Source organism: Durio zibethinus, chromosome 26 (assembly GCF_047325235.1).
Source record: "Durio zibethinus cultivar Kanyao isolate XHJ-2024 chromosome 26, ASM4732523v1, whole genome shotgun sequence".
Classification (NCBI taxonomy): Eukaryota; Viridiplantae; Streptophyta; class Magnoliopsida; order Malvales; family Malvaceae; genus Durio; species Durio zibethinus.
In genome coordinates, this window is record NC_143187.1 from 581,963 (window position 1) to 601,469 (window position 19,507).

The 19,507-nt window shown below is 34.6% G+C and overlaps 2 protein-coding genes across 15 annotated transcripts; both read left to right on the forward strand.

Moving 5' to 3' along the window:
* Positions 1 to 297: 297 nt before the first annotated feature.
* On the forward strand, positions 298 to 4,319 carry LOC111274345 (uncharacterized). Of its 4 annotated transcripts, none has more exons than XM_089755875.1 (4): positions 324 to 487; positions 1,370 to 1,593; positions 1,802 to 3,589; positions 3,681 to 4,319. In XM_089755875.1, exons 3-4 carry the CDS (start codon positions 1,858 to 1,860, stop codon positions 4,076 to 4,078), a joined length of 2,130 nt encoding a protein of 709 aa, XP_089612001.1. In that variant the 5' UTR covers positions 324 to 487; positions 1,370 to 1,593; positions 1,802 to 1,857; the 3' UTR covers positions 4,079 to 4,319. The 4 variants fall into 4 exon arrangements, with proteins under 4 accessions (XP_022714654.2, XP_089612001.1, XP_022714657.2 ...); XM_022858922.2 differs by having other exon boundaries at positions 337 to 487; positions 1,783 to 3,589; XM_022858919.2 differs by lacking the exon at positions 1,370 to 1,593 and having other exon boundaries at positions 298 to 487; positions 1,783 to 3,589.
* A 1,030-nt stretch (positions 4,320 to 5,349) lies between these two features.
* Positions 5,350 to 18,719, forward strand: LOC111274346 (GPI-anchored adhesin-like protein, putative (Protein of unknown function, DUF547)). 11 transcript variants are annotated; one of them, XM_022858924.2, is made up of 14 exons: positions 5,350 to 5,883; positions 6,764 to 6,814; positions 7,015 to 7,157; positions 7,301 to 7,406; positions 7,922 to 8,011; positions 8,332 to 8,445; positions 9,199 to 9,348; positions 9,581 to 9,718; positions 10,820 to 11,328; positions 16,264 to 16,363; positions 16,486 to 16,545; positions 17,734 to 17,826; positions 17,930 to 18,049; positions 18,147 to 18,719. In XM_022858924.2, the coding sequence occupies exons 3-14, from the start codon at positions 7,120 to 7,122 to the stop codon at positions 18,465 to 18,467; spliced, it is 1,839 nt and encodes a 612-aa protein (XP_022714659.2). In that variant the 5' UTR covers positions 5,350 to 5,883; positions 6,764 to 6,814; positions 7,015 to 7,119; the 3' UTR covers positions 18,468 to 18,719. The 11 variants fall into 11 exon arrangements, with proteins under 11 accessions (XP_022714659.2, XP_089612004.1, XP_089612008.1 ...); XM_089755878.1 differs by having other exon boundaries at positions 10,823 to 11,328; XM_089755882.1 differs by having other exon boundaries at positions 18,152 to 18,291.
* The last annotated feature ends 788 nt before the right edge of the window (positions 18,720 to 19,507 follow it).

Below are 19,507 nucleotides of genomic sequence, written 5' to 3' on the forward strand. Positions count from 1 at the left end.
TGAAACTGAAACCGTATCAATTGTCATAGCCTTGACCATACTACCTGCTATATAGACGAATAGTTTGGGCCCAAATGGAAAGTGGGCCTCCAGGTGGGAAGGCAAAAAAAGGTTGGAAGGCATGAGGTTGTCCGTAGTAGGTAAGGCCGGAAAGAAGGTGGGTCCACTACCTCAGGCTCAGCTAAAACAAAAGAAAAAAGTGGGTCCCTTACTTTTTACATTACTCACTGGTTCACCGCATGATACCGTGGTAGTAGGCCCCAGCTGTATACAAACAATGGACAGTGAATCAGTGACAACACAACGAAACTGAAAAAGAAGCCATTCTCGGATACTGTCAAGCTCTATCCTTTCGTTTCTTCCCATTATGCTTCTTTTTCTTCTCTTGCCTCTGTCCTATCGTATACTATATACTCCTTGTTTCCTCAATAACTCTCCTTGATCCAGAAGCAACAAATATTTCTTCACCTTCACTTCTCCTTCAAAGGTATCTCCTTTCCCTTTCACTCCTTTCCCTTTCAAACATTTCTGCATGTATGTATACGTTGACTTTGTTTGTCTTATGTATGATCAAACATCATATATGTCATTGTTAGATCAAACTCAAAAAAGGGTTTTTCTTTTTTCTTTTGATATCTATGGTTTTTTTCCCTGTAAGAAGGCCTTTCCTTCTGTTTCATTGTTTGTTGGTACTGTGTTGGTGGCTAGATATTTATTGCCATTAGATGAACCCAAAAGCAACTTTTTTCTTGCTTTTTATGTTTAATTTTTTTATAATTGTATATGTAGTAGATTCTGCCTTTCATTGAAAAGGGGTTATCCTTTTGCTTTTATCTCCTTTTGATACCCATGCCGGGATGGGGTTTTGAACTTCACATTTCATAATCCTATTAAGTCATTGTTTAGAAGCATCAATGGACGAAGAGCATGACCTTGATTGTCAAGTGCAGTATAGAAATGGATTTTTATTGGAACAATTTATCTGCCACATTCTTCTTTTTTTAGATATTTAGTCAAGTTGAAATTTTGTATCCAGTTTTGCATTGTTTTGGATGCACCTGTGCCATTTTAAACCTTCTCTCTTTGATAGAATGAAAAAATAAATTCATCTCATAACCTTGACATAGGCATCTTAAGTGATTTTAATTTGTTTACAAACACATTCCTTGATGCTTACATATAACAGATTACACTGTCTTGCTTGAGCCCTATACTTGGTAAATTATCATACCACAGGACAATGTTGTCGTTTCTAAATTATAATATTAAATGTATACAAGCTTCTTTTTGCTCTATTAAAGCTTTCTTTATATTTCAAAAAGAAGAAAAAGGATTAAAAATGCTTTGGATGTTGGAAATTCTTTTTAAGGTTTTCACATTTCTTGGATAAGTCTATGGCTGATCATGAACTTGACTGGAGTCACCTGTGTGGTCGGGCCTTGTGCTTGCTAGTTTATGCTTTGGAAGGGAAATTAGCATTGGTGATAGCGGCACAGAAAGTCAGTTCTTTATACCGAATTTGTTGATGATGATTTATCAAAAGTTCAGTTGGGTTACCATATGGTGTTTTTTAACACAAATAAAAGCATTGAGGTGCGATACATGCTCTTGATTTATGTTATGAATGTGGAGGTCTCCTTTTCTATCTTGAACACATTATCAATTTCATATGTTCCATTTTAATTTTAATTTATACTATATGTGCCTCAACAATTATTTCATAATTTAGCTTGGTCATTTTTGTTGTATTTACATTCAAAGGTTGCTGACAGTGCTTGTCAGATTTACTGGGTAAATACAGGTTCCAACATGCACATTGGCACTCTTTGAGAGTAGTGTGTTTTTCAAATATATAAGATGGCATCCAGTGAAGCCTCCATCAATATTCATGATCATGGTAAAGCTGTGGATGGAAAAAAGCAAAGAGTCCAATGCAACTATTGTGAGAAAGAGATGAGTGGTTTTTTCCGTCTCAAGTACCACTTGGGAGGTGTACGGGGAGATGTGATCCCTTGTGAAAAGGTTCCAGAAGATGTGAAGGAGCTGTTCAGAAACAAATTACAAGAAAGAGGAGGACATCTCTGCAAGGAAGTCAGAGATCTATTTCAACAAGATATTCAGTGGAAGAGGAGTGGATGCCCAAATAAAAATGTTGCCAAGAAAATGAGGTGTCAAAGTTCTGAATCTTCTGGTAGTGAGAGTGGAGAATATGAAAATACAGATTCTATGTCTGGAGATGATTCGGAAGAACCTGCAATACCACCCAGCAAAATGATTGTTTTACAAAGTGCTGTTACTGGCGATGTGAAAGAAGAATCATTGTCTAAGCAAAATAAAAAATGCATTGCTAGATTTTTCTTTGAAACAGGTATCGATTTTAAGGTTGTGAACTCTCCATGCTTTAAAAGGATGATAAATGATACCCACTGTCCTGGACAGACAAAGTATATGATCCCCAATTGTCAGGAATTGAAAGGGTGGATTCTTAAGGATGAAGTAAAAGAGATGCAAGAATATGTGAAGAAGATAAAGCAGTCATGGGCAAACACTGGATGCAGTATCTTATTGGATGGATGGATTGATGAAAAAGGTCGAAACTTGGTTAGTTTTATTGTGGATTGCCCTCAGGGCCCAATTTACCTTCATTCTTCTGATGTTTCAGCCTATGTTGATGATGTTAACACATTGCAGTTGTTGTTGGATAGAGTTATTGATGAGGTTGGGGTGGAAAATGTAGTTCAAATCATTGCCTTTTCTACAATAGGTTGGGTGGGAGCTGTAGGCAAGCAGTTCATAGATAGGTGGAAGACAGTGTTTTGGACTGTGAATGCATCTCATTGTATTGAGCTCATGTTAGACAAGATTGCAATGATGGGTGAGATTGAAGAGACATTAAAAAAGGCCAGGACCCTTTTGAAGTTCATTCATGGCCATGCAACAGTATTAAACCTTTTGAGAGATTATACTGATGGTCACGATCTTGTTAAACCTACCAAGGTAAGGTCGGCAATGCCTTTTGTGACTCTGGAGAATATTATAGCAGAAAAGAAAAACTTGAAGGCAATGTTTGCATCATCTGAGTGGAACACCTCCACATGGTCTTGTAGATCAGAGGGCAAGAGGGTAGCAGAGTTGGTAGGGGATCCTTCATTCTGGAAAGGAGCTGGAATCGTTGTAAAGATAGCTCTACCTCTGGTACGTGTTTTATGTTTGATGATTGGGGATGATAAACCCCAAATGGGATTCATATACGAAACCATAGATCAAATGAAGGAGACAATTAAAGAGGAATGCAGGAGCAAGAAATCATTGTATATGCCCTTTTGGAAAGTGATTGATGAGATCTGGGATGGCCATCTCCATAGCCCTCTCCATGCTGCTGGTTATTTTTTTAATCCAAGTCTTTTCTATTCAACTTATTTCCAATGTGATTATGAGGTTACCTTTGGCCTGTTATCTTGTATGGTCCGTATGAATCAAAATCAGTCCACTCAAGATAAAATCATACAACAGCTTGTTGCCTATAGACATTCTAAAGGTGCTTTTGGAGAGGGGAGTACCTTGCAGCAAAGAACAAAATTTTCTCCTGGTATGAAAACAATGCCTTTTTCCACTTTCACAATTTCTAATATTTTAGATTTTTTAATTCAAAATTTTATCCTCTGTGAATTTGAATGCAGCCTCGTGGTGGTGTCATTATGGAGGACAGTATCCAGAGTTGCAGCGATTTGCAACAAGAATTTTGAGCCAAACTTGTGTTGGTGCTTCAAAATATAAGCTCAATAGGAGTTTTGCGGAGAAGCTACTAACAAAAGGAAGGGAACGTATTGAGCAACAACTACTAAGTGATCTCACATTTGTTCATTATAATTTGCAACTGCAGCAGCAGCATTCTCTGTTAGGTGTAAACTATGACATTGTTGCCGATGAGATAGATTCATTGGATGAGTGGATAGTAGCTGATAAACAGGAGATTGGGTCCTCAAATGGTGATTCAGCTTCAATGGAGTTGGAGAGTGCTAAAGCAGCTGTCAATGGAGAAATACCTTCATTTCAAGTCAAGGAAGAGCCCAGGTAAATGTAAGACAGACAGAAAGGTGGATTAGAGCAATAGCATTTTGGCAAGGTAAGGGTCATGGGTCGTTTAATCTATCATGAGAATGTATGTAAAACCTCTGTTTCTCCATCGACTCGTGCTATTAACCTTTTTTGTGTGTAGAAAAAAAAAAAATCACCAAGGAACATGTCTGCAAATGTTTTACATTTTATAAGAAAAAAATAATAATATAAGCTATCTATCTTTTATTACATGTAAATAAGTTTATAATATTTTATTTTGCTGTAAATAAAATCACAAACTTTTAAAATTATTTAATTAAGTTTAATTTCATTAAATAAGACTAACGGGTGTTTGTATTGCATAGTTGCAACTTAGACATGTCATTTTGATTAAAGAAGATTAATATGCAAATTATGCAGATATACTTTTAACCTTTTATACAAAATAATTATAAACTCTTGACTTTTTATTTAATTTTTAAATTTTATTTGTGAAAAAAAAGGAAAATTGGGAAAAAAAAAACAAAATTTTACTAGTAATTTTATTGCAACCCAAAATCCAAACCTTATTAGAGAAAATAGAAGGTCGAAAACTTCAACAGGATTATCAAAATCATTTTAATTTGAGTCACTCTCTTGTATCTTATTCGTAGTCAAGGATTTTATGTATCTTTATCATATTATATATTTATCTCATGTTTATCTAGTATTTACTTTTTATTTTGTATTTTATTATATTCATCCTACCAGCTTAAAATTCGTACTATAAATACCATCCAACACAACATGTGACTTCAAGCTTTTTTCCTCCTTATTTCTTGGTCAAGGATTTTGCATGAAACAGCCTCTTGCTGCAAAATAAAACAGGTTTTTATGAATTTCAAGCCATGCAATCATTGATTAAAGTATAACCTCAAGCTTTTTTCCTCTGAAATTCTTTTACAACTCAATGGATCTTTGAGATTAAATGAATTAAATGGAAGTCAAAATGATTATTTTTTTAATATTTGAGATCGTCAAAATTAAAATTTTAATATTTTATTAATAAATTATACAATTATTGACAAAAAATAAAAAATTACCATTTGAACCCGTCGAACACACCCTTTTGATGGTACTTCATTTTGGTGCCTAGACTATATACATATATATATATATATATTTAAAAACTTTTTTACAAGCATGGATCCCGTTTTTCAAGACACCATATTAATCTATTAATATTTGAAAGTTTTTAAATTAAATAATTATTTAATATATCAAAGCTACACAATTGATTCGATAAATGTCAAGCAAAATGAGAAAAACATCACCATCATGATAATCATAAATTCATAATCTCCGTGATTTTCTTGCAAAATGGGGTGGGAATTCTACAAATATGGTCTCTTTTTCTTACAAACTCATTTTCACTAACTTCTGTCCACAAACAGACACAAAACACAACAGATCCATTTTTTAAATTATTTATTACATTATTTTGAGTTACTCAAAACTCAAATTACAAATATGTATATTTTAAAATTAATTGTTCTGGAAGTTCTTTTGGATTCTCTTTGCTTTCTTTCGTTTTTCTCCGTTTGAATTCTCTCTTACCAAGTCTTTGTTAGCTCAACCGTATCTTTGTCATTTTTGCACCCCACTTTTCTCTGTGCAATTGAACAAAATTGAGTGTTATAAGTATCAGTTGACAAACAAGTACATTCTTTTTCTGAGAAATCAAAGCTGAAGAAGAAGAAGAAGAAGGAGCTGAGAACCAGTTTCAAGTTGGATTTGGGTGTTATTTTATTTTTTTCAAGTATCAAGAAAATTGAGATCTTTCAGGTATTTCTCTGTCAAAAGCCTCTTCTTTTACATTTTCACTGGAAATGGGCTTTTGGGTTGTTAGTCTTTTAGGACCACAGATTTTTTTTGCATGAAAAAAATATTTCTTTCTTATTTTTCTCCTTCTTGCAAGTTTGAAAATGGGTTCTTGTTGTTTTCTTGTGTTTGTTTTTACGAGGTTGAGATAGATGCATGAAGGGAAAAGGAACTCATTAAGGTTGATGGGGGGGGGGGGGGGGGTTCATCCTGTTAGTTGTGATTAGTATTATTAGAAAAAAAAAAACTAGTGTTCGAAACAAAAAAAAGGGACCACTAAGATCTGTCCTTTGGATTCTTCTTCTTTTTCTTTTTAATCTTCTTTGAATCAATTTGTTTCATCATTGTCTTATGGCTTGGAAGCTTTTTATGGAGTGAAAAGTGAAGAAACTTGAATTACTTTTCTTTTTGACTTACTATTTGCCCCATAACTTTTGAAATCTCTGCTTTGGTCTCTCTTTTAATCCGTGCATCTTCTTTTTCAATGGATATGAAAGGGGCAGAAAAGCAACCGAGTTCTCTGCTTTTAAATCACCTTTGATTAACTTTTGAAGGGCATGTCAAGTTTTTCTCTTTGTTTTTAGTCACCATGGAAGCTACTTTTGTCTTCCACAAACAGCAATTTCTTTCTTTTTTTTTTTTTTTAATAATTGCATATTCGTTGCATTTGGTCAATTTCCTTTTCTTGTTTTTCCTTTTGGCACAGTTATATCCTCATAATATTCACAGCTTTTGCTTAACTCTGATTTTCATGAAGTGGAAATGTAATTCATTATTCTAAGTAGATTCACAGATATTATTTCTTCTACACATTTCCTTCTTGAAATGATTTTTATTTCTACAGCTGCTGGTTGTATTCGACTTAAATCAAAGCTACCAGGCTGCTTTTTTTTTGGTACGGTTGTGTTGAAAATGACTGGTAACTGTGCATTCATTGAGTTTGTTTGTCCTTATTTACATATTCACAAGCCACACAGTACTCTGTCTAAAAACAACAGCTCATTCCTCATTAATGACAAAATCTATCTCTAGTTCCCAAATTGAAAATTCTAAAGAAAAAAAAAAGTCTTTTGACGTTTTAATTGGATCTTGCAGGATTGATGATGTTTGTTTGTTTATGGGGGCGATATAGAAGCCAAGCTACTTCGGATATTCCAGGGTTTGCTTTATTTGATAAAAGCCAAACCTCATGATCACAGGATGTGCGACTCATCTGTTGTGCAATCTGCCTTCTGCCAGTAAGGATTGCATCATTTATTTTCTTTGTTTGTTTACTTGCTTATGCTCTTGTTGGCTTACAAATGGAGCTTTAGTTTCTTTTTCATGGTTTTCTCTATTTTTCTTTCTATATTTCTTTACCATTGAATGATTTTTCCTGCAGAAATGATTCCATTTCGAAATGTTCACATTCTAAGGCAATTTACTGCAACTCAGGATCTCAGCTAGATATTGTCGGTGAACTTCAAGGTCATAACTCATCCTTAGAGGTAAGTGCTGGTGTGCTTGTCCTTTTAGTGATTGTTGATTAACACTGAGTGAAATGTCCGTGGAACTAAGTCATTGTCTGTCATAGCAATTTGCTATTCTTCTACCCTCTTTTCTGCTATCTGACAGTTTTTGAAGTCAATTTTCTTGTAATTTTCTACATTTTAGCATATTGGTAATTAGTGTTTGCAGTTGTGATGAAATGTCAAATATCTACAAACTGACTCAGAGTTTTGAATATGATACCAATTGTAGAAGAGAGAAATAACCATTTCCATTCATTTTGTTTGTTGGTCAACTTCAATTACAAGTCCTAGGAATTTTCCTTTATTCTTTTCCAAAGGCTAGAATAAGAGTTCTAGCAGAGTACTAGTTATATTTTCAGATTTCTATTAGTTTGTATTTGATCATTTGCATCATTTTGTTGCATTTATAAGTAATAAATTGTTCTTCTAATTTTAGGAAAAGTCATTTGGGTTAAATTTGACCTTCATTGTGAATTTGGTGATTTATTCAGGCAAGTAGTTATAACGAAGAGACTGGAAGTGTTGAATCATGTTCTAGAAGCAGCGATTCTTGTCCATATAGGTTTCAGCTCGAGCAAGATGTAAGCATTTCTCAACTGTGATAATGTTTTAGCTAATGCATTAAACTAGTTACTTAAGATGATAGGTTCGGTTCTGATGCAATATGCCTTGAAGTAGTTGTGCAGCGGTATTCATGATAACGTCTTTGGTGAAATTTGTTATTTTTAATAGGCAATGGATTAATCTGTGTTAACTTTTTGGTTATAATAGCTTACTGTTGGAAAAAATCTACTTATTTTAATCACTACAATGGTTCCAGAACTAAGACAATTTCAAAGAATGCTTTAGGGTAAATCTGTATTTTATTCTGCTAACTATATTCTTTTGATAATTTTTACAGGTACATAAATTACAACAAAAGCTGCAAAAAGAGATGGACCTGCATTCTATTCTGGCAAATGCTATAGAGAAAAATGCTACAGAATTGTCAAGTCCTTCATGCCTCCCACACCATGTATGTCAGTTACATATATTCTTTACCTGCTTTTGGTAATTTTACCTTGCATGTTGACTATTTCAAGTTGTACATATATGCCGTTTTCATATTTCACGGTGATGGTTTGTGTGCCAAATTCTTGTGAAAGTTCAAAGCAATATGTTGTATGAGGTTGGGCAAGCGGCATAGATATTGTTTTGTACCATTAATGATAAGTTTTTGTACTCTACTTTCTTAATAAACATAGGGATGTTTTGATCTCTTATTCTTATTAATTGATGTTCCTTTATTCCCTTTATGACAACTTTTGGACAGCAATTGGGACTGTTGTATTACACAAAAGCTTATTGTTCATATCCTTATTCACACATATAGCATATAGCAGTTGTCTGGATGATTTAATTGGTGTTAAAAGTACCATTTAAGCCAATTGTCTCGTTCTGTGCATTGTAAGCAGGATGCTGCCCTTGCAGGGGTGTGCAAAAGCAGGCAAGCTGATTCCTCATAGTGAAAAAATTTCAGTCTTACCAACATATGAAAATGTTACCCTGCTTTGAACATGTTCAACATTTCATTGGTTGTGGCCATCTCAAATTGGGGAGTTTATATTTTCTGCTTTTCTCTGGTTCTTTGAGATTTCTACATAATAAATCCACTGAATTATTCATGAACTTCATACATTTAGTTTAGGCATCCCTTTTAAATTGTGAACAGGTTTCTTTAATGTTTTAAAGATTGTTATAATATTGCCCTTTTCTTATTCTCTTCCAGGTTCAGGAGCTTCTATCCCATATTGCAGTATTGGAGGGTACTATCTCCAAACTTGAACGAGAGATGGTGTCTTTGCATTTCCAGCTTAGTCAAGAGAGAAATGAATTGAGACTTGCTGGATACCGTTTGAGACATTCTTTTTCTCCATCAGTACATATCTCTCTGCTATTATCACATTACTGCTAAATGTCTCTCTATAAAAACATAAATCCTTCATGATTATAACTGCAGTTTCTTTCTATTTATTTAACTCTTTTCTAAGTTGAGCTTGTTCCATAACATGTTGAAACCAATAATTTAAAGTCATAGTTATTTGTAGCCTGTTAACATCTTTGTTGTGCTTAACGTTGAAACCAATATTAAACTTTCTTTTGTTAGCCAGATTTCACCTTCACTGAGGTGTTTGAAGCTCTCAAATTCTGTACTGCATCATTCCTTAGAAGACATATCATGCCATGAGCCTACAGACCAACTATCAGAATCTACTGGTGAATCATCTTCTACAGAGTCAATAAGAGAGGTATATGTAGCTTCCTTAACGCCTCTAGAGCTTTCAACTTCATAAGTATTTTGATTGATATAGTCCATCACATACTTAATAAAAATTGGTTCCATTTATAAAGCAGATCGTTGACATTCTTGTAACTGAAAGCTTCAATAAGTATTTTGCCCATTAAAGTTGTATAACCAAATAGTGAGTTTTGTATTGAAGTTCTTAAGAGAATTTTAGAAAACTACATGTTATATATCATGATGTGCATTCTAAATTTTGTTATATATCATGATGTGATTAAGTAGTATACATACAATCAATATGCTTGTTTCTTTTCATGCTTTTGTCCATATGCTTGATGTGACTGTAGTTGTAAAGATTTGGGCTTCAAGCTACTTTCTCTAAAGCCTAGGGTTATTTCACACAATCCTAAATAAGGCATAATTGCTACTAGAACTCTCATAAACTTGTTCTCTAAAAATTGAAAAAGCTTAGGAGATCTTTTACTCTGCAGTTCTAACCATATTAATGTAAGGACTTGAGATTCAAATGAAAATCCATTACAAATGACTTAAAGCAATTCCTAAACTATAAATAGAACCTAATAACACTATGAAAACCTTGAAAATAGAACTTAGGCTCGAAATCTTCAGCAAATCTGGAAATTACCAGAATACTCTGACACATACTCTAGAAAGCATAAAATTAAAGGAAATTACCTAAAAACTCGAACTGGCCATTCATATAAATGATAGACAGAGTAATGAATTGTGACAAGATGAAGTACTGCTACAAGAAAGCTTGTAATACATGGCAGCTATTAATGGTTAACATGACAAGATGCAGGCCAGGATGGAAGAACGAAAATCACAGTTCATTTGGAAAAGTAAAACCACTTTGAGACTTAGTAGGGGCAAGGAAAACATAATAAAAAGATGAGATTAAATTTTCTATAGTTCAATCTTAGGAACAATTTAAAGTTCTAATGATGGATCTTATGTTCACATCTTGTTTCATAATCTGCCTCAATAAAAGTACATGATAAAAAAAAATTTTAATTTTTAGTGATGATTACTACTGAAAACTGCAGAAGGTTTTTATTGAGCTTTTAATAATTATAATTTACAGCAGAATGCAGTGGACTCACTTTTGCATCTTGACGGGAAGAAAATATCTGCAAAGACAGATGACAGTTCTTGTCAACCTTTACAGTTGGACAAGATTTCAAGAGGGATACCACCTAAAGGCCTTTGGGATCACCCTAACCAATTATCAGAAGAGATGGTAAGATGCATGAGAAATATATTCATATCTCTTGCGGATTCAGCTATACCCTCCAAATCATCTGCATTTAAAAGCCACAGCTCAAATCTATCACCACGGGGACATCTTTCAAATTCATCATGGTGGTCATCATCTGAACGCTTAATGATTCCATCATGGGTGCAGAGCCCACAAGTTGATATTCAAAGCAACGCTGAAGTTTTGGCTTCAGAGAATTCCTTTGATCCCTATAGAGTACATGGAAAATTAAGCTGGGCTGAAATAGGAAACTATGGCTTAGCAACTGAAGTATCTTGGATGTCAGTTGGGAAAAAGCAGCTAGAATATGCTTCTGGGGCCTTAAGGAGGTTCAGGTATTATGCTTGTCAGACCTTTTTGATTAAATATTCTCTCTCTCAGCAAATGATTATCAACTGAGGATTTTTAAAGGGGCAGAATAGGGTAATAGCCTAATCGCTTAACAATTTAATCATATAGTGATTAGAGCATGAGTAGAATGTCTATATGTTCTCTTTCTATATGGATCTTACTCTTGTTTCAAGAAAAAAATGTTAAAAACCTTGTAAATTAACAACCTTTAAAATACTATGTTGCTTTACGGATAGTGTTGATGACGAAAATGAACACCTATAATGCTCCAAAGATCAGACAGTCGGAGGAAGAAAAAATGTTGCTTCCTAAGGTTCCACATCCTAATGCCATGTACTAGCAAGGGGATTTGTTGTTCAAACTAGGTTCCTACATTAGTGCAGCTTGATTTCCTAATTTATTTTAGAATATTTCTCATTTACTCTTCTGATTTAGTCAACTATTCTAATTGTCAAGTTTTTAAAGATTTGTTTTTATTCTAGAATAGAATAATTTTCCTTTCTTTTATTATTTTTTATTTTCTGTTTCATGTAAGTTGTTTCCTAATAAGGAACTTCACTGTTCCTATTTATTTAGATGTACATCTTCATTGTAGATTGAAAAGAAGAAATAAGGACAATTGTTTTTTAACTTTTCTACATGGTATCAAAGCAAGTCGGCCTCAACCATTAGATTGTAACCACACAAGTTTCCATTATGGCTAGTAGGAGTGAGAATTCTTCTTCTGTAGAGATATGGCATGAGGAAAATTACAAAGAAGTGATGCTCCAACAAACCCTTCAAAACAAGTGTGCAACCTTTGGAATTAGTTTACTAGCACAAATAGGTACTAAACGCCTTAGGTGTTCAATGGGGAAATACACAATCTTAGATTGTTGATTCAGGAGCATCAGATTACATGACTAGAGATGCATTCTTATTCAACACATATAGACCTTGCTATGATAGTTCTGCTGTAAAAATTGCTGATGGCTCTCTCTCGAAGGTGGCGGGAACAAGTTCTATTGTAGTTTCGAAAGACATAACACTCGACTCTGACCTCCATGTCTCTAATTTAAGCTGTAACCTACTTTCCATCAGTAAGTTTATGAAGGAGAGATGTTGTGTTACTAAATTTTTCCCAACTTGTATGAATTTCAGGAATTGGGCTCAGGGAGGATTATTGGCAGTGCTAGGATATGTGCAGGGCTCTACCTTCTTCAAGATGATGCACATGAGAGATCATAAAACTTTTGTACAGCCTTAGTCTCTAGTACTAGTAAGGATGACCTTATCATGTTATGGCATTATCGATTAGGAGATCCAAATATTTCATACCTAAAAAGGCTATTTCTCTCATTATTCAATAACATCTCTTAAGATTTTCAGTGTGAAATTTGTCAACTTTCTAAGCACACTCGAAATACCTACCCTAGCCTTTCCTATAAATCATCTCAGCCTTTTTCAATGATTCACAGTGACATTTGGGGATCGTCAAGAGTTAACAATATCATAGGTTTTAGGTGGTTTGTTACATTCATCAATGATCATACTCGAGTCAATTAGATATTCCTTATGAAAGAAAAATTTGAGGTTAGCCAAATCTTTCAAAGCTTCAATAGCACGGTACAAACCCAATTCCAAGCCAAAATCCAAGTCTTAAAAACTGAAAATGGAAGGGAATACTTCAACTTTGTTCTCGACCCTTACCTCACCAATCATGGCATTATCCATCAAAGCTCTTACATTGACACTCCACAATAAAATGGGGTTGCTGAACGCAAAAACAGACTTTGATAGAAGTGACCAGATCCCTCTTGTTGACTTCCAATGTGCCTAAATATTTTTTGGGAGAAGCTGTCCTCTCTGCAACCTATTTAGTTAACCGAATGCCTTCTCGAGTTTTTGGCTTTAAAGCACATTGTCAATTACTATTTGTTTCTTATTCACAAACTCGGTTGATCTCTTCCATTCTCATCAAACTCTTTGGTTGCATTGCCTTTGTTCATATTAGCCAACAAAACCGTATCAAGCTTGATCCCAAACCAAAAGGGCTATAGGTGTTACTCACTCATCACAAAAAAAATTCTATAGCTCTATGGATGTCACCTTCCTTGAGAATCTTCCATGCTACAACAAGAATGATATTCAGGGAGAGAATACTACTCATGAATATCAATTCTTAGCTGTTGACTTGCCAATTTCCCAATCAGCCCCTTCAAAACTAGAATCTCAATCAGTCGTTTCAAAACCTGATTCTCAACCTACCCAACCTATCAACCATGCAGATTCTGAAACCCAACCTATTCAAACAACTCTTGACTCTACAAACCCTAAGGTTATGCAAGAAAAAACAAAAGAACTGATAGTCTACTCAAGGAAGCAAAAACCACAGGAAGAAGTGGACAACTATACATTGCCTAGCACTAAAAATCCACCTGATTCGAGTCTTCAAGAACCTGAAACCAACGTAAGTAATGTCCCTATTGAATCTGAAATTGAAACTTGTGAGCCAGATGGTGACCTTGACATTCCTATTGCATTAAAAAAAGGTGTGAGATCATGCACTCGGTATCCTATCTACAAGTACATCTCATATGACAAGTTAAATCCAAATTTTCGAGTCTTTACTACTAACCTTGACAATGTGCAAATTCCAAAAAATACTTAGGAAGTCCTCAATGAACCAGATTGGAAGGCAGTAGTTCTTGAAGAAATCAAGCCACTGGAGAAAAATGGGACATGAGAAATTTTAGATTTACCCAAAGGAAAAAACCCAGTTGAGTGTAAGTGGATCTTCATAATAAAGCACAATGTAGATGGAAGTATAAACAGGTTCAAAGCTAGACTTGTTGCAAAGGGATTCACTCAATCCTCTAAGATAGACTATGAGGAGACATTTGCTTCGGTTGCCAAACTTAATTCAATTAGAGTTCTATTGTCACTAGCAACCAACTTGGATTGGCCTTTCCATCAACTTGATATCAAGAATGTATTCTTAAATGGTGACTTGGAGGAAGATGTTTACATGAAAATTTCCCCTAGTTTCAAAAGGCAAGACAACATGGGCAAAGTGTGCAAACTCCAGATATCTTTGTATGAATTTAAACAGTCTCCTCAAGTTTGGTTTGAATAGTTAACTAAGGCAATGAAAAGGTATGGATTCCTTCAATCTGACCATATTACAAAGTTCACTAATGAAGGAAAAAGAGTTATTCTTATTGTTTATGTGGATGATATCATAATCACTGGAGACCCCAAAGAAGGCATAGATGATTTGAAGAAACGTTTTGCAAAGGAGTTTGAAATAAAGAACTTGGGGTTCCTTAAATATTTCCTTGGGATGGAAGTGGTTCAGTCTAAGAATGGAATATTAGTGTCTCAGTGTAAGTGTTTACTTGATCTACTTAAAGAAACCGCCGTGATTGGATGCAAACCTTTCGATACACCCATAGACTCAACTAATAAAATTGGAAGTGAAAATGGAAGCTCTTGCACTGACAAAGGGCGATACCAAAGACTAGTTGGGAAGATTATTTACCTCTCCCACACATGACTTGATATCAGGTTTGCAGTAGGGATGGTAAGTAGATACATGAATAATCCAACCAAGTAGTAGTTTAAGGTTGCTCATCGCATCTTACAGTACTTAAAGAAGAGTCCTTGTGAAGGTCTATGTTTGAAGAAGTCAATGGTTAGGGCAGTCGAGGTGTACACAGATGCTGATTGGGTTGGATCAGTAATAGATAGAAGGTCCACTACTGGATATTGCACTTATGTTTGGGGAAATTTGGTCACTTGGAGAAGTAAAAAGCAAGCTTTGTATCTAGGAGCAGTGTTGAGGTTGAGTTTAGAGCAATGTCCTATGGTATTTGTGTAGGAATTTGGCTGATAAGGTTACTTGGAGAATTAAAAGTTCAAATTGTGACATCTATGACACTATTTTGTGACAATAAGGCTACTGTAAGTATTGCCAAAAATCATGTTTATCATGATAGGACCAAGCACATAGAGCTGGACCTACATTTCATAAAGGAAAAGATAGAAAATGGGTCTGTCAAATTGGCTTATATCCCTACAAGTTCACAAATTGCAGATATTCTAACTAAAGCTCTTCCTAAAAGTATTTTTTACGGTTTGAAATCCAAACTGAGTATGATTAACATTCATAACCTAGCTTGAAGAGGAGTGTAGAAATATGATTTTCTTACATTAGTGCAAATCCGATTCTCCTACATTAGTGCAAATCCAATTCTCCTACATTAGTGCAACTTGATTTCCTAATTTATTTTGGGAATATTTCTCATTTACTCTTCTGATTTAGTCAATTATTTTGATTGTCAAGTTTTAGGGATTTCTTTCTATTCTAGAATAGAATAATTTTCCTTCCTTTTATTATTTTTTATTTTCTGTTTCATGTGAGTTGTTTCCTAATAAGGAACTTCACTGTTCCTATTTATTTAGATGTACTCCTTCATTGTAGATTGAAAAGAAGAAATAAGGGCAATTGTTCTTTAAGTTTTCTATAGGTTAAAAGTATTCCCAAGAGAAAATTAGAAAATATAATGTAAAATAACATAAAAAGAGATAAAAGGGTTTTCATTGTTTTTGGTCAAAGACCCTTACTATTATTCAAACTGTTGGCTTATAAAGCCAAATTAAATACAAAGTTACTACCACTCCATAATCCTAAAACTAATAAAAGATTGTCGCTTGTTCTTTAGAGAGTCCTTGCATGAAACCACTTTGCTGCATCAGAGGTAACTTCCCACTTTGTTTTCCACTATCTTAAGGTGAAGGTTCACATGTCTTCATATTTATCTTTTACCAATTATCTAGGTAAAATATTACAATGAGTTATCAACAGATAGTATGTATAACTGTTGCATGGTACCATAGCCGATTGAGTACTGTTTTGCTTTTAATTGTTTGGAGAACAGAACACTGGTGGAGCAACTGGCAAAAGTGAATCCTATACACTTGAATTGCAATGAGAAGCTTGCCTTCTGGATCAACTTGTATAATGCTCTAATCATGCATGTGGGTTTCTTTATTCATTTGCAAGTGTAATTTTTCCAATCATATCCCTAGAATTGTGAAGTTTCATATAAAAACAAGATTAGCTTGACAATATTGTTCTGTATTGTCTACATCATGGACAGGCTTACTTAGCATACGGGGTTCCAAGAAGCGACTTGAAGCTCTTCTCCTTGATGCAGAAGGTATAAATTGTTAAATGAGTACCCTGAATCCGTATTAAATTTATTTTCCTAGTTTTATGTGTTTATATTATTATCTACTAGCATCTGTAAGTAGTTTGATATTGAGACTTGCCATTTTCCCCTTTGGAAAGAGGGAAGGGTGTTACTCTCCGTTGTATTCAATATATCATCCAGGGAATCTCCATTCTGCTTAATTTGATTGCCATTCAGTGAGTCTATTAGTGCCATACTCAGCTTTACGATGCTGTCTGTGCCTTGTTTTGACAGGCACTGAATTGCAAACTCTGCTTCTATAGTTCTATTATTTCTGTGTTCTTCATAATCTTATTAGTATATCTTTCCACTATTTTGGAGAGTGCTGAGTGCTGTGGTAGCTTTTAGTCAATAAATTTTGATCCAGTGATCAACAAACATATATGTAGATGCATTTAGTTATGTTGTAGAGTACGAGGACTGCTAAGGAAGCAAAAAGTAGCCCAAGCTGTGTGGTTCCAGGCTGTTGATTAATGTTTTACAACAGGCTGTCAAGTATGGCCCTTTGTGTTAAATATTAGATGCCTGCTTGTTCTACCCTTATCATATCAGATTTATTATTGCATATAGGTGTCTACCTTCTGGTAACTGTTATACAACTTTTCAAAATTTCCCATGGATGGGTTAAGCAATGTTTGAATGCAAAATTTCATTATTCCACCAAAGCCTAAATTATTTCTGGTACCATTTTTTGTGTTAAGTAATTATGAAGATATGACTTACATAGAGTCTGGCTAACATAATAAGGGTTAAAGAAACGAGTTTTCCTCCTAAAAGAAGCAATAATTATGAGAGGGAAGAAAATTTGGGACAATAATTTAGATAAAGCCCCTTATATATGTTTGCCTTCTGATGTTCAAATCTAGTCCTTTGAAGAAACTTCATGGTTCAAAAGGCAATGAATGATTAAGTCTCTCAAATATTAGAGATCTCACGTCTTGAATTTCTGAGATTTTTTTTTTTGTTATATATTTCTTACTAATTTCTACATCTGTGCGTATGGTTAAATAAGTTTCAGGTGTCCTCACAAAAATCTCTATAGTTTTTAAATGTAATAAGATCAGATGATGAATTCATATGGAGAGTTGTAATGTTGGTTTAATTGACTTTGATATTGTTGTAGTTTTTTTCTGACGAAAAGTTTTACTCTTCTAGGCAACATATACAGTCGGAGGCCACTCCTTCAGTGCTGCTGCAATCGAATATGTCATTCTGAAGATGAAGCCTCCTTTGCATAGGCCACAAATTGTAAGGATTTTCTGTGATGATTTACACTTGTTTTCTTTATTTGCTTCTCCTACTTCACTAACTAATGCCAGTAACAACTAACAAATGTAAAAAATTTTGTCAGGCTTTGCTTCTTGCGATTCACAAACTGAAGGTTTCAGACGAGCAACGCAAGTCTGCAATTGATACATATGAACCACTTGTATCTTTCGCTCTCAGTTGTGGAATGTACTCATCACCTGTGGTAATCTCAATTTTTTTGTTTCCTCTTTACACACACACACACACACTATTTTGGTTGTTCTGAATTGTAGATTTTATGAGTGAGGTGCAAATGCCAGATTAGGATCTTCACTGCTAAGAATGTTAGGGAGGAGCTTGAAGAAGCTCAGCGTGATTTTATACGAGCTTCAGTTGGGGTTAGCAGCAAAGGGAAGCTATTAGTTCCAAAATTACTGCACTGCTTTACTAAGGGCTTTGTGGATGATTCTAATTTGGCTGTATGGATATCTCATTACCTTCCACCCCATCAAGCTGCCTTTGTCGAACAATGCATCTCACAAAGGAGGCAAAGCCTTCTTGGTTCCCGTAACTGTGGCATTCTTCCCTTTGATTCACGTTTCCGGTACTTATTCCTGCCTGAAAAAATTTCACTTCTATGATGTCTACCTTGTTACTTTGAGTTATACACACGCTAAACTACAAAAACTAGGTTGCATCCACGCCAGTGTGAATCTTAGCATCCTTAACAAAAACAAGGGTTGTTGCAGTTTTGTTTTTTTCTCCCCTGCATCCAGTGACATCCTCATTTCTGTACCAGAAAAAAAAAAAAAAGGGTGACATGCTTATTTTGCTGATGTACATTCTCTTCATGGCTACTAGAAGTAAATAAAGCTGTTGATGTATTTTGTTTATCCAACAATTATCCAATACTAGGGTTAGACTTGAATACTTATTGGACTATTATTTGCTGACAATCCAGGGTAAACTATAATGAAGCTTTTTTTTTTTTTTTGGGGGGGGGGGGGGGGGGAGGGGGGGTGGGGAGGAGGTGGGTTGGTTTAATGTGATATATGAATTATGAATCTGATCCTAATTCAGTCTTAGTTAATTTTCTGATGTATGGTGTAGTATTCCACTCCCTTATTCGATTTTCATTGTACTGTCTTTGTAAACTCGTTGCATTTACCTCCATTGTTGAAGTGCTAACTCAAATTTTTATCATATGAAAAAACATAGAGCTACAAGAGCTAAAAATCTTAAGAGGAAATAGAAATAGAATAGATTTTCAACCATCATCTTCTAGGACGAGTTCCAAAAGGAGGAAAAACAGCTAGAACAATGGTTACCAACGATATACACTGGATCGAGCTTTAGGTGATCAGGCAACCAATGAAACTTTCGAACCTCCTTCAACTTATCACCAGAACAAAAAATGTTAAAAGTAATGTGAACTTTGAAGAAACAGGCACTTGTTTAATGCAAAAACCATAAGATTTATCTTAAATCGTATATATACCATGTTTAGTCAAATAATTTGCTTTATTGGCATTCTCGAAACAGACAATGAAACTTTTAGAGAAGCCATTGAGTTCACAGAAAATCCATATGAAAACAGGTAACATGAGTCCGTATGAAATAAATATGAGCTACTTAGCTCTTAAACTTCTAAAACATTTGAGAAAACAATTATTTTCTGCAG